This window comes from Carassius carassius, chromosome 7 (genome assembly GCF_963082965.1).
Source record: "Carassius carassius chromosome 7, fCarCar2.1, whole genome shotgun sequence".
NCBI lineage: Eukaryota > Metazoa > Chordata > Actinopteri > Cypriniformes > Cyprinidae > Carassius > Carassius carassius.
Genome location: NC_081761.1, coordinates 30,677,766 through 30,692,578, shown reverse-complemented (window position 1 = coordinate 30,692,578; position 14,813 = coordinate 30,677,766). Strand labels below are relative to the sequence as shown.

At 39.4% G+C, this 14,813-nt stretch overlaps 1 protein-coding gene across 1 annotated transcript; it reads right to left on the bottom strand.

Annotated features, from left to right (window-relative positions):
• On the bottom strand, nucleotides 1-13,968 carry eif5b (eukaryotic translation initiation factor 5B). Its single transcript, XM_059554535.1, has 24 exons — nucleotides 13,820-13,968; nucleotides 9,622-9,741; nucleotides 8,756-8,828; nucleotides 7,970-8,615; nucleotides 7,125-7,342; nucleotides 6,894-7,044; nucleotides 6,716-6,808; nucleotides 6,536-6,622; nucleotides 5,819-5,887; nucleotides 5,429-5,733; nucleotides 5,226-5,333; nucleotides 5,030-5,140; nucleotides 4,863-4,930; nucleotides 4,157-4,298; nucleotides 3,947-4,078; nucleotides 3,683-3,865; nucleotides 3,423-3,584; nucleotides 3,197-3,328; nucleotides 2,904-3,035; nucleotides 2,203-2,279; nucleotides 1,952-2,116; nucleotides 835-973; nucleotides 534-695; nucleotides 1-375 (listed from the first exon to the last, which is right to left on the bottom strand). Exons 1-24 carry the CDS (start codon nucleotides 13,852-13,854, stop codon nucleotides 268-270), a joined length of 3,618 nt encoding a protein of 1,205 aa, XP_059410518.1. The 5' UTR covers nucleotides 13,855-13,968; the 3' UTR covers nucleotides 1-267.
• Between the last annotated feature and the right edge of the window lie 845 nt (nucleotides 13,969-14,813).

The window sequence follows — 14,813 nt, the reverse complement described above, 5'->3', positions numbered from 1 at the left end:
TTTTCTTTTTTTTTGTCTCCAACACTCCCCACCACCCAAAAACAGCTGGAGAGGAAAAGAGGAGTGTTGTGAGTTTTCTCCCATGCCCTCGAGAAACGAGTCCTGGATACGGGACTGTGCAAGGCTGTGTTTGTGTACAAATGTCCTTAAATGTATGAGCAACACTGATGACTCCAGAATCACACGTGACCTTTAGAAGTGTACAACGTATAGCGTTTGTATGTGGACATGGGGGGCATTTGAGATCTATGTCAGTCACTGCTGTGTTCAGATGATTTCAAAGGTCTTCTTCAGTTCCATGATTAATTGCCAGTCTGATTTCTGCATCTCGTCTCTGAACCAGTTCTTCAGAGCATCAATTGACTGACGGGTGATCTACAAGAGATAAAGGAAGATATTTAAATGCCATTTAAATATGCTTTAAAATCTGTATTAGGGTTGTTTTCCACAACAAATTTCAACAAAAACTAAAAACTAAGCATCATCCTATGAGCTCCAGTGGCTTTATTTTAGGATGCAGGGAGAGAGCATACCTTGCTAACAATGATGTCTACAGCTTCAAAGTGTCTGCCGTACATCTTGGGCGAATCTCCAGGAATTGGCTCTATTTTCACACAGATCTCCTGTCCTTTCTTAGCGCTATCTACAGACTTGTGATTTATTTCAATACCGGTCACAATGCCAATATCCACAAACTAAGAGAAAGAGAGAGAAAAGGTGGAACATATTAATGCAAACCATTCAAGTTTTTCCCCCTTGAACGGTTAAAATGTAAAGACTGTCAGTAGAGGCAGAGTTGTTCTGCTGAAAGTGTGTGTTCTCTACACGTCTCACCCCTTTGCTGGGCACACACACAGGAGTGCCTGTCCTCAGTACTCCAGCGTCCACAGTGACACCCATGACTATGGGATCTCTGGAGTTGAAAATGAACTGGGGCAATATACGCAGCTTACAGGGGAACACAGCTATGTGTCTGAAAAAGAGAGACACTTTCAGACTACTACTCAGACTGCAATCATTAATGTTTTTCAAAGAAACCACTGTAACCACAGCCTTACAGAATTTAGTCTTGTTCGTGATGTAAAATGACCCAATAGCGCAAAATGTTTTGGCTCAGGTTAGTTTATGATGAATTCTACACTACCATTCAAAATTTTGGGGTTGGTTTTTCAGATTTTTTTAGGGGCCCATTTACCAGACAACATTTTCAGCCAAAGACTGGAAACTTCTTCTGCGTTTTGTCTATTTGTTTACACAACAATGGCGTTTTAGGGACTGAAAACACATTTTTGAAAACAGGTTTCAAAGTGCACCACGTCATGTGGGTGCGTAGTACATGTTAAGTATTTAGACATGTACAGTATGTTACGATTTTATAGGCAAGCGCAAACAAACAACAATGGCGGACTACACAGATGGTGTGTGCGTGTCTATATATATATATATATATATATATATATATATATATATATATATATATATATAAATATATATATATATATATATATATATATATATATATGCTGATAACCGCATACCGTGCTATTGAGCCATTCACTTTCACTTAAAATTACCGCAAATTCTTATTCAGGTAGGAAATACTACAGAAATTAGATTAGTGATGGTGCCTTTGGTGTAAATAGGAAACCTGCGTAAATGACTAAAATAATGCACAATAAAAGCACTACTTAACAGGAGCGAATGAGACTTGTGTGTGAGAGAGAAGGGGTAGTCGGAGACCGAGAATGCACGGCTGACTTGACGTTATTGCTTGTGCCGCTGGTAGCAAAACAGATCAGCTCGAAATCATAAAGTGAGACTGATCGGCCGGTCACCGATCCAATCATGAGGAAAATCAGCCGATTCAGAGCCCTGGCCAATCAATCAGTGTATCTCTAGTTTCAAATTTTGAACAGTAGTGTATGTCTGATGAGGACAGTAGATAACGCACTTGAACTCATCCTGTTTCTGTTTCTTGTAGTCTTCTCTGTATTTGGTGAAGGCATCAAACAGATGGTAGATGATCTCAGCACTGAAAATACGCACACCGAGGCTGTCAGCCAGATCCTGAGAATCTCGCTCTATTTTCACATCAAAAGCCAGGATCACTGCATACCTTTAGGATGAGAGAGAGCGAATGATTAGGATAACAATCTGACAAGAGGAGATATAGGCCTATAATGTGTGGATCAGAATACATACTGTGGATCATGCTCCAACATAGTGGAAGCTTTCATGACGTCCTTCTTGTGGACAGGACCGATGTTGATGCCAGCATACTGAAACACAGAGATAAAAAGACCTTAACACTACAGCTGATTAGAAATATATTTGCATTTCATTTAATTATTCAAAATATAAATAACAATAAGTACAAGCTGACCAATATTTGTGCAAGATACTACCATTAAACTTAGGAAAGCTATTTGTGCATCGCACAGAGATGCTGTCAATTTATGGTATCTCATAAATGTAATTTCTTCAGAAGTAGTTGAACGATATAGATTTTTTTTTATGGCTGAAATGCATAACAGTAGTTGAAAATAAATGTTTTACATAATATTTACTAAATAAAAAAAAATAATTTGAAAAAGAATTGTTAAAAAACTATTTGAACTGGACAAACTTCTTTAATAAAAAACAAAAACTATACAAATGATATAAGCACTGTAATAATGTATTAAATAGAACTGTTAAACTAAGACTAATGAGTGAACTATTGAAGATGGAGAATGGGAGGTCCATGCGCTTTTCAGTTCTGTCAAAATAAAAGTCCTCAAAAAATCTCAGTTAGCCAATTTTTATAAACTTAAAAATAGTGGCTGATAAAGCTTTTCTCCAATAAAATGCAATGCAAAAGCAATGGGCTTTGTGAGAGTATGTGTGAGTGTTTGAAAGCTTACAGGCACTTTAGATGTACGCAAGAACTCAAGCAGCGCTTCCAGAGAGCCGAGTGTGGAGGCCTGCACATACACACCCTTCTCCTCCAGCTTTATGGAATTCAGAGTCTGTTTCAGCTCCCGGATCAACTCGTCCTAGAAACAACCAACATCAGGATGCAGGAAAGGTCACCAATGAAGCAATAAGATTAAGTGTTAATTCAGACTTTTGACTGATTAATGTAAGAATGAGAAAAGGACAGAAGGACAAGAGAGAGAGGGACATGACTGTTTGGTTTGTAAAGTGGCACATTTACCCTCAGCACAGGAATTTCATCCTCTTTATGAGCAACGAGGAGAGGCAGACCTGCCAGCGTCTTCTCCAGATCTTTTCCCAGGATCTTGACTCCCTGAGCCGTAGATACTTCTTTATGCTTCTCATACGGATTCTGTTCCCAGATAGAAAAAAACATTGAAGTTGAGAGTTACAAACAAGCTCAAGTGTTTTATCGTACCACAAAAACATATAACCGTGCATGAGACCTTCACTCGGAGCTCTTTCAGGGGTGGAGGGAGGAGCAACCCCCTGATCTGAGTAACGATTGGTCCGTCCACACCAGGGACGATAATGGTCTCGCCCTCCCGTAGACAACCGTTGATTAGGATGACGTCTATCGTCGTACCCATGCCAGGTAAAGCTTTTACCTAAGATATAGCAGAAGGACAGCAGAGGTTATATTACAGTTGGGAAAAAAAACACACACCAAATCAGACTGTCACGATTTGTTAGCTTGTTCTCTTACCTCCATGACCTGTGCTCGAAGTTCATCACAATGAGCCAGTCGACGGGCCAGCATGGTCTGAGTGAGCTCAACCAGCAGGGCGATGAGGTTCCCCATCCCATCACCCGAGTGGGCCGAGGTGGGAACCAGGGACACAAATGTACGAGGGTCTTTGTTCTCGTAGAACAGGGCAGCGTTAAGTCCCTGAAGGTTGAATGAGACATCACATGTATGTAAAACTCAACAGTAAATAAGACTGTACTGTACAAGACGATGACAACAGACCTGCTGAGCAAACTCCACGATGACAGCTTTAGCCCTCTCATCAAACTCATCCTTGGTGTTTTTCTTCTGCTTCTTCAGTGTGGCCACCACGTCTGTGTCTGGACTCTTCTTCCAGTCATACAGACGGTCAATCTGAGGAAAAAAACACATTAGTATTTAAATACTTGCTGCAGTCATCAGAATGAACATTCGGTAGTCAGCATCTGGTACCTTGTTAAGTGCTACTATGAAGGGGCATTTCTTCTCCTTCAGCAGGTTGATTGATTCAATCGTCTGTGGCTCTAAACCGTGCATGATATCCACCACCAGGATGGCGATGTCACACAGAGAACTACCCCTGTTCCTCAGATTACTGAAGAGAAGAGTGCCATTAAACATACAAACACTATTAAAACTGTTTAAAAAGCCATGGTTTAGTGCTTGACTCATATGGGTTTTCTACAGCATCTACACATTTGATAAACTTATTAACAGCAAGTTAACATTTAATATCCATTTTCATATAAAAGCAAACCATTAATAACAAATTTTTAGAACTGGTAAGATTTTTTCAAGAATTCTCTTAAGCTTCCCAAGGCTGCATTTATTTGATCAAAAATACAGTAATATTCTGAAATGTTACAATTTAAAACATCTTTTCAATTATTTTTTAACTATTATCAATAGATCAAACATAGTATTTTTGTAGAAACTGTGATACAATGTTTAAGGATTCTTTGAAAAATTTCAAAAGCATTAATTGTGAAATAGAAATCTTTTGTGGCATTGTCACAATGTCTATTTAATGTGTTCTTGTTGAATAAAAGTATTTTTTTTCCTTCGTTAAAGAAGAAAAATTCGCCCAAAACTTAAACTGCAGCGTATCAAATCTATTATTTTTTATTCAGCACACAAAAATAAATAGCACAGTGTGTACCTGAAGGACTCGTGTCCAGGTGTGTCGATAATAAGCATGCCAGGAACCTTCACGTTCTCCTTGTCAAACTGATGCAAATACACAAACACATGCCTTAATAACCTTAAAAAGTCCCATGGAAAAACAGAATGAGAAAATGTGCATTACAGAAAGAAAGAATTACATACATTTTTCACCATCTTGGCTTGTTCTAATATGGTTTCCAGCGGCACATTAGTGGCTCCGATCTGCTGTGTGATACCACCAGCCTCACCATCCTGAACATGTGTGTGTCTCAGCTGACAAACAGAAGAAGAAAACAATATTAAACACACAACAACCACACAAGTCTTTTAAGTCCTCATCAGGCACTTTGAAACGCACCTTATCCAGGATTTTGGTCTTCCCTGTGTCCACATGACCCAGCACACAAACCACAGGAGCTCGAAGCTTGTCAAAATTAATGTTCTTCAGATTTTCCTGTCTTCGTTTCTGAACACAAAGAAAATCACAGTTGATTCCACTTTGTTTATTAAAATGTGTGGAAATGCATCCACTTCGTATAGTGCAAAAGACTGTATGAGTACCTCTATGCGTCTCTTGGCCTTGTCATAAAGTCTCTCCTCTTTGGTTCGGTCATCGTCTGAATCGCTCTCGCTGCTCGACTCGGAGCTCGGCTCTTTTCTTGCTTTGTTTGTGGTCATCTTGTTGCTGCTGTCTTTGTGGTCCTCCTCATCCTCACTCTCCTCCTCTCCCTCCTCCTCCTCCTCTTCATCTTCATCCTCCTCTTCATCATCCTCCTCTTCTTCCTCACTGCCGTTCTCTTGGTCTTCAGCGGGTTTTTGTGTTGCCGGAGTAGTTTCCTTCACCTCGATGTGAACCTTCTTCATCTCTGTGAACGCACAAATGTCAAATTAATCAGCACTCACAACAAACCACCACCAAATGTATTTGTGGGAAAGCATCTTAACACCCACCTTTCTCCTCATCGCTGGCCATAGCCTCCCAATCGTCAAGATCAGCAGCCTCCGCTTTTGGCTCCTTAGCTGTTGCAATGAAAATATTAGAATTTACAGAGTAAGCTATTATACTTGTTTACAGCCACAAATCATGAACTGAAAAATCCTTGTCCATGATTAGCTTTACAAGTATTATCACTTTTTGTCTTTTCTTTTTTACTATAAGCCATACAATCTGTAGGGCCCTATTTTTTAGTTGATGCAGAAAACATGGCCAGAGTTGTGGAATTCAGGAACTAAAATGGAATTTAGTGTATTGAGTGCGATGTCAAAGAATAGGTTAATTTTTGGAATAATAAATCAAAAGTAGAGCTTAGATTACAATGAATCAAATTCAAATTGACATTAGTAATTAAACCACATATCAGCATGTCAAAAGCTCAAAGGTTTTTACAACAGACTGCCAAAATAAAAGTCTGCTATCTAGAAATTTTGACAGAAATATTGCTATTGTACTGTACAGTAAATTAACCTATATAAGTAGAAAAATAAGAAAGACTTTTTACATTTTAATATGCATTTACACATACTAATTTTTGTTATGCAGAAATTGCATACGACAAAATAGTGGCTAAAGTTTCTTAATGGCTCATTTTAAATTACGATAAAATCCACAAAAAAACAAAAACAAATGCATTTCAAAGAAGCCTAAATTTGAGAAATTAAAGTAACTACCTGGCTCTGCTTCAGGTTTGTCCACTTCCATCTCTGTTGTGATTGGCTGAGGTGTCTCTAATGTGGGTAATGCCACTTCTGAAGTTTCTAATACAAGCAATGAAAGTGTTAGGATGTCTTTAACCATCCCTGACTACTACACAGAGAAAGAAACGGGTATGGGATTAGTCGGGATCTAACCTTCAGGAGTTTGTGCTGTTGGCTTCTTTTTTCTCTTATCAGAGTAAACAGGCTTCTTCTTTGGCATTGCATCTTTGGATGGCACTTCAACACCTGAGAGAAAGCCAATGAAACCATCAGCTCCAAAAGTATGTACCATTTCACCTTTCATCAAAGCTGCTGGCAGTCATGTTCTCACCCTGAGCCTGCAGCGCTCGCAGCGTGGCTTCTGCTCTGGCTCGAGCCTCTTTCTGGGCCTTGGTAAGGAGCTTTCCCTCCTTCTTTAACCTTTCTTTTCTCTCCTTATCCTTTTGTTTCTTCTTCTCTTTCCTCTCAGCTTCTAGACGCTCCTGTGGATGAAGGTTTCAGAGATGAAGGAACCATAATGAGTTTGACAACATAAGCTTGAATGACTGAGTCTTTCACGGACCTGCTCCAGTCTTTGAGCCTCCAGCTCCTCCAGCCGTCGCTGTCTCTCCTCCTCTTCTCTTTTGATTCGTTCCTCCTCCTCCTTCATTCTGGCCAGGGCCTCTTTCATTGCGATCACTGCTGCTTTGCTGGGACCCTTTTTCTTGTCCTTCTCTTTCTCCTCCTTCTCACCTTTCTTCTTTTTCTTGTCCTTTTTCTTTTTGTCACCCTCAGCCTCCTCTGTAGAAAATCAGAGGACAGAATAAGCGTAGGATTTTCTGATGTATTGAATATTCACAATCATGCTGCTTGAATAGACTTATAGTTTCTTATAGAGTGTGTTTGACATTTTATTTTGTTTTTATTACGACTTGCAACTATTAGAGTGGATTAAAGGATGAGTAATGACAGTGAAGGACGAGAGAGGACACGGCCTGGATTTTATTTTGTGTTTTGGTTGTTTGTGCGCAACAGTCATCCGTGAGGGGCTGTCGCACTGTTTTGTGTTTATTTTGTTATTAAGTATTTATTTAAATGTTCCCCTCGCGGATGACTGTCACGCACAAACAGAACCAAAACACAAAATAAATAAATCCAGGCCGTGTCCTCTCTCGTCCTTCACTGTCGTTACTCATCCCTTTATCCTTCCGGAGCTCCTCCGCGGGACTCCAGACCGGTTCCCACGGCTCTTGGCCCCACCTCTCTAGTCACACTTTTGTTATAAAATGTTGTTGCTGTCAGTTTGGTTGTTTTAATGCATTCTTGTATAATAATAATAATAATATATATTTTTTGTAAATTCCAAACTTTTAACTGATAGTGTACATATACGCATACATCAACACAATTTACTATGGCCAATCTGACCTTCTCCCTGGACATCAGCTCCATCCTGCTCCACTGAAGCCTCTGCCTCTGTTTTCTTGCTCTCGGTTGAAGGTGTGCTAGCAGGTTTCCCCGTCTCCTTCTTTAAGGCCTCCTCTTCTTTCTCTTTCTTAGCTCTCTGCTTGGCCTTCTCCTCCTCTTTCTTCTTCCTCTCCCTCTCTTTTTTCTCTGCTTTCTTCTGCGCAGCTGTCTTCACCTTGAAGGCCGATTCTTCTTGTCCTTCATCTTCCTCACTGTCTGGTTTGGCTTTGCTTTTCTTCTTCTTGAGTGTCGCTTGAGAATCATCATCTGATTCATCGTTGTCACCCGCTCCTTCACCCTTCTCCGCACCTTTATCTTCATCGTCCTCCGAGTCAGACGCACCCTTCCGGCCACCTTTCTTTTTAGCCTTAGGTTTCTGGCGTGACCGTGAGCCCTCATCCTCAGAGTCTGAAGCAGCACCAGCAGGAGTGGGAGCTGCCACCGTCTCGGTGTCTTTCGTGCTGCGCTCGTTTTCCATGTTGTTCTGACCCTGATCTTCATCACCTTCCTCATCCTCCAAATTTGCCTTTTTACCCTTCTTGGCCTTCTTCTTGTCCGCTTTACTCAGAGCGGGCTCAGGTTCAGCGTCCACTAATGAATCAGATTTCTAAAACAGAAAACACATGGAGAAATTGCTGTCAATGACACATGACTCAGTTTGTATAAATTGGCACTATCAAAAGAGAGAGCAAAACAAAAGACAACGCATGCTGAATCTGATTATCAGTCTGTGTTAAAGAAGAATACCTTTTCCGCTTCTTTAGATTTTCCTCGGTTTTCTAATGACAGTGCCTCCAATTCTTTCTGGATGTCATCCTCACTGCAAATAAAAGAGTTCATCATTAATTCAATTAATTAATAGTTTAATGATGCAAGGATGTATTAAACTTGGTGCTGTCAAATGATTATTCACATTTAATCATATCCAAAATAAAAGTCTTTGTTTATATATACACATGTATGTGTGTGTATTTACATACACACATTAAATATAGACAGTACACCCATATATAATCATGTAAACAAAAACTTTTATTTAAGATGTGATTATGACTAATTGATTGACAGTACTAATTCAACTATTTAAAAGTGACATTGAACACATTTATAATGTTGCAAAAAAATTCATGCATTTTATTCATAAAAGAATCCTGCGAAAAATATAGTTTCCGCAAAAATATAGCCTAAAGCAGCACAACTGCTTAAAACATGGATAATAATAAATAAAAATAACAACAACAACCATAATACATAATAATAAAGAAATGTGTCTAGAGTAACAATTCAGCATTTTTAAATGTTTCTTGCAGGATCATGTGACACTGGAGACTGGAGTAATGATGCTAAAAATTCAGATTTGGATCACAGAGATAAAAATACATCTGAAAATATATTAAAGTATATTAAAAAATAGTTTGAGTAGTAACAACATTACTGGTTTTCCTGCACTTTTGATCAAATAATTCCAGCTTTGAGGAGCATAAGAGACTTCTTTCAAAAAAAATTCACAAATCTTACCGACCCCAAACTTTTGAGCAGCACTGTATAACAAAATAAAAACTCTGAAAGCTTATTAACTGTGTCCATGTTGGAGGAAAGAGGTGAAGACCTACTCAAAGTCATCTTTCTTTCCTTTCTTTTTCTTGCTCTTTGATTTGCTCTGCTCCTTGACTGCTCCCGCACCTTCAATTTCAGCTGCAAGCGCGTCGATGTCAACTCCGTCGTCTTTGGCACTATGAAAAGCAGAAAAAAAATACATTACATTTTTCACTACTGAACATTTTTACAAATATATTTGCCATATTGCAATCACTATATTGAGCTATACTCATAAGTGTTTTTTACAGCATGTGAATGAGAAACTTAAAACACTTTTTTCCTTGTCTCTTAGATTTAAGGTCACATAAATGCTATGTATTTCCAAAAGTTGACTAAATACTAATTACAAATGTCAAAATTACAGTTTGCCTCTTCCAGGACAATGCATTACAACGAGAACACATCCTGCATTAGGCCTGTCACTTTTAGTGTGGAGGTCTCGCGGCGCAGTAGACGAGTTATGAGTTATGAAAAGGACCATTGCAAGCTGACAGCGACCGGCTTTTGTGATTGAAAATTGGCAGTATTACCCCCACCTTGCGCAGCTGTACCTGAGTGTCCCTGGGACATCAGTGCGGTCGGAGGATGTCTTCTCAACAGCTGGACATATAGTGAATAAAAAACGCTCCCCTCTGGACCCCGAAAAAACTCGAAAATGATTTTTTCACAAAAGTGACAGCCCTATCCTGCATCACAACTTTTTCTCAAATCAGATGCCAACCCCCTGCCCAAACGTCCTGTTTGAACAAGAAATATTTGAATACAATAAAGACATTCTTTTCATGCGATTTCACATGGTTCAATGGTGTACATTAAATGATTAACTAACCAACTGGCCAGTAAAACACTCACCTGTTACCAGAGATTTAGAAACAACAACAGGATGTCCATCACTGACTATAAAAGCACTGCCATTACACACTAGTAGTGTAAGATAATACATTTTTATTACAAACTAGAAAAAAAACAGCATTACACCAACAGCACAGATTTATATTACACCCCTGAACACCACATTCTAGATAACCAATGAAAGCACATAGCAATATTTGCAACAATAAATACACAAAACAATATAAACACCTAAACTAAAATACCTTACCAATCAAGTCAAACACAGCAATGATGAGGAAGTGAACTAGTGCTGCTTATATAGTGGAGCCTAAAGCCCTCCTTGCATGCTTGTTGCATCAGAAAGGGAAATATACAGTCATCCCTGACCCTGACGCACATAAACCTGCTGCAATCAGCAAACACAGACCAGGTGATGAAACATTAGTTAATGCAAAGATGGACAAATGACTTGAATGAATGGAGAAGAGATGGAGGAATGTTCGATAAAAGTTGAAATATGTTTTAGCAGACCACAGGTCTTTGACGCAATGCAAAGCCTTTTTCCAAAGAGCAGCAATGGTATTTAAGTAACGAGTAATCTTGTTTCGATGCTGCTCTCGATAATTAATGGCTGGATCGCATGACATCTTTTGAGATTACTGGAACAGGAAATGACATAGCAAACCAGCACTTAAGGGTTAGCACAGGTTAACGCTCACATTAGGATGGTAATCAACTTAACCTCCTCCCACAGGGCCAAAAGACCAAGAATCTGCTCAGCATCAGACCCAGACAAATTTAGCCATTCAAGCGAAAGGAAACAGGTCAAACCAGGTAAAACTGCTGCTGTCCCACATTGGACCGTATTACAGCAAAACCTCAAATCTACGTATTAAAGTCAACCTCATAAACTAAAAACAAATCAAGGCTTGCAGAAGAAAATCTTTTTAACTAAACCATGGAACATAAAAAAAGACAATCAATCACTTTCAAGGTACAGATTTTATAGAAGAATTATAATTAGGAATTGAATAACTTAATCCCATCTGAACCAGATCAAAAACAAGGAAAAAATAATTCGCCAAAATCACTGTGCCAAGTTTTACTCTTGCCAAAAAAAAAAAAAGTATTAAATATGGATAATATATATGTACATACACACAAATACATATATAATACACATTATATATAATGTACACTCACCTAAAGGATTATTAGGAACACCTGTTCAATTTCTCATTAATGCAATTATCTAATGAACCAATCAGTTGCTTCAATGCATTTAGGGGTGTGGTCCTGGTCAAGAGAATCTCCTGAACTCCAAACTGAATGTCAGAATAGGAAAGAAAGGTAATTTAAGCAATTTTGAGCGTGGCATGGTTGTTGGTGCCATACGGGCCAGTCTGAGTATTTCACAATCTGCAGTTACTGGGAGTTTCCCGCACAACCATTTCTAGGGTTTACAAAGAACGGTGTGAAAAGGGAAAAACATCCAGTATGCGGCAGTCCTGTGGGCGAAAATGCCTTGTTGATGCTAGAGGTCAGAGGAGAATGGGCCGACTGATTCAAGCTGATAGAAGAGCAACTTTGACTGAAATAACCACTCGTTACAACCGAGGTATGCAGCAAAGCATTTGTGAAGCCACAACACACACAACCTTGAGGCGGATGGGCTACAACAGAAGACCCCACCGGGTACCACTCATCTCCACTACAAATAGGAAAAAGAGGCTAAATTTGCATGAGCTCACCAAAATTGGACAGTTGGAAGACTGGAAAAATGTTGCCTGGTCTGATGAGTCTCGATTTCTGTTGAGACTTTCAGATGGTAGAGTCAGAGTTTGGCATAAACCGAATGAGAACATGGATCCATCATGCCTTGTTACCACTGTGCAGGCTGCTGGTGGTGGTGTAATGGTGTTGGCGATGTTTTCTTGGCACACTTTAGGCCCCTTAGTGCCAATTGGGCATCGTTTAAATGCCACGGCCTACCTGAGCATTGTTTCTGACCATGTCCATCCCTTTCTGACTACCATGTACCCATCCTCTGATGGCTACTTCCAGCAGGATAATGCACCATGTCACTAATAATCCTTTAGGTGAGTGTATATATGTGTGTGTATGTGAATATATACAAGAAGAGAGAAACCCATTACTTCTGTCAATGAAACGTTAACAACTTCCCTAATTCCAGCCAAATATACTATCAATTTACAAATAGTATGTCACAGACAAGTAAATTTGAGAAATTCCAACAACCCTGACAAAACACACACACACACACACACACACACAAACAGTAAAACTGAAAATTATAAATACAGCCTGGATTAGGGTTGCAAAGAGGTGGAAACTTTCCAGAAACTTCCCAAAAATCCATGTTAGATTACCAAAAATTCTGGAAATCTTCCAACATTTCTGAACCGTTTAAAAAATTTACTGGAAATGTTCAACCTTTCTGCAACCCTAATCTGGATTGAATTATTAATAATCAGAAGCCCTCAATATCGTCTAAATTTGACAGGCACGGTCCAATTTAACATTTAACAATTACATCCCTTGATCTCATGGGACAGTTCACTCTGCGCAACTCAGCTGGTAACTACAGTCCTGGAAGATTTTGAACATTTTCACACTCCGAGATTTCTGGCTCTCGCTGTTTCTACATGACCAAAGGTCGCTGGCATCCCACTGAAGAGCCTCTCACAGAAGACAAAGCGCCGAGCAGCACAATGGAAACGGATGAGGTTGCACTGCCAGGCGAGAAATCAGATACAGCGGGTAATACACAGAAGCCACTGCCCTTGAAAACCAGGGTGTTCTGTACTCGGACAGCGTCTGATATCAGAGCAGATGTGAAGTACAACTAATCTAACACTAACAGCTGCTGGATCTAGACACAATGAGGCTAACAAGACCTGCTGTTTTATCATTTTAAAGCCACCAACGTGACAAATAAGCAACGCTCAGTCAGTTGGTGTCTAGACGTGTAACAGTTATATTTTCATGTCAGTGACCACCTGATGATATTGCTCTGGTTAAATGATCAGTAATGCACTGAGAAACACAGGCCTAGTTACAGCGGCACATGAACTCATGTCCATTGCCAGGGGCGCTGCACAAGATCCCGGGCCCTATGCATAGGCAGTCCTAATGGGTCCCCCTCCCCTTGAAAATATATATTCCAGACTTTTCAAGGGCCCTCTCTTCCTTTGGGGCCCTGGTAATCAGTACTGGTTTTACCCCAAGTCCAGCGCCCCTGTCCATTGCAAGCTAGCCAGGTGGCTAACAGTGAGTCTCCTCAAAAGATTATAAACAGCACGTTCGTTATGTTGTTAACCGAGTCCTAGTTGCGCATTCACCCGTGTCCCAACTTACCCGTCATCTCCCTTATTTTTTTGTTTCTTTCCCATTTGTCTATATGGCTATAACCTCCTCGTTGCGATGCCGTGTAGTCGGTGTTAGCGCTTCAAGTTAGTCGTGCTCGCTTCGCGCATGCTCACTTGACAATGAGTGATGGCGCACCGTGGTCTCAGCGCAGATCTTTAAGCATACATGGATAGTCTGTACGCTATACAGTTACATATAAAGTGAAAAGAGGGCGTTTGAATGCCGTTTCGGCATGTTTGAGTGAAATATAATATCGTATTATCGTAATAATTAAAAAAAAACCTCTCAAACGACAAAGAAAAGCATGAAATAGGCCATCCATATTATTTACTACTCCGTGTTAAACTGTGCTGTGACGTCAGGAAGAGCGCGACAAGAGCGCTGCGCATGAGAAACGTGTCACCAGCTGAAAACCATGCGATTCATATTTTATATAAATTTGAATTCGAAAATAAACAAGTTTGTACTAATAAATACTTAAGACAAGTTATCATCCAATCTTGTTATCCATATCAAATTTTAAGAAACAAATTAGACCACACTTTAAGATTCTAAATGCCATATATCCTTCCAACCAGTTTATAAATGTAAATTTAATTTTGAAAATGTGCCTTGTCATTCATGTAAATGTCTCTCTGAAGACACCGAACATATATTTTTCTCATGTAACTTTTCTATATCTTTTTGGAGAATACTACAGGACTGGCTGATAGAAAAAAATGTGGTGGCTGATAGTTTCATCTTTACCTTACAAAACATAATGTATGGGATAACCAAGGATTGTTGCAGGCAATTTGATTTGATCAATAGTATTTTATTATTGGCCAAATTCTTTATACATAAATGTAGGTTTTTTTAAATCCCCTCCTTTGTTTATTATATTTAGAAACGAATTAAAGTACTTCTCAGATACCCTTTCAAAAATGAAAAATCGAAGTGCAATAAAAATGCATAATCTGTTAGAATTGTATAACCTGTTTTA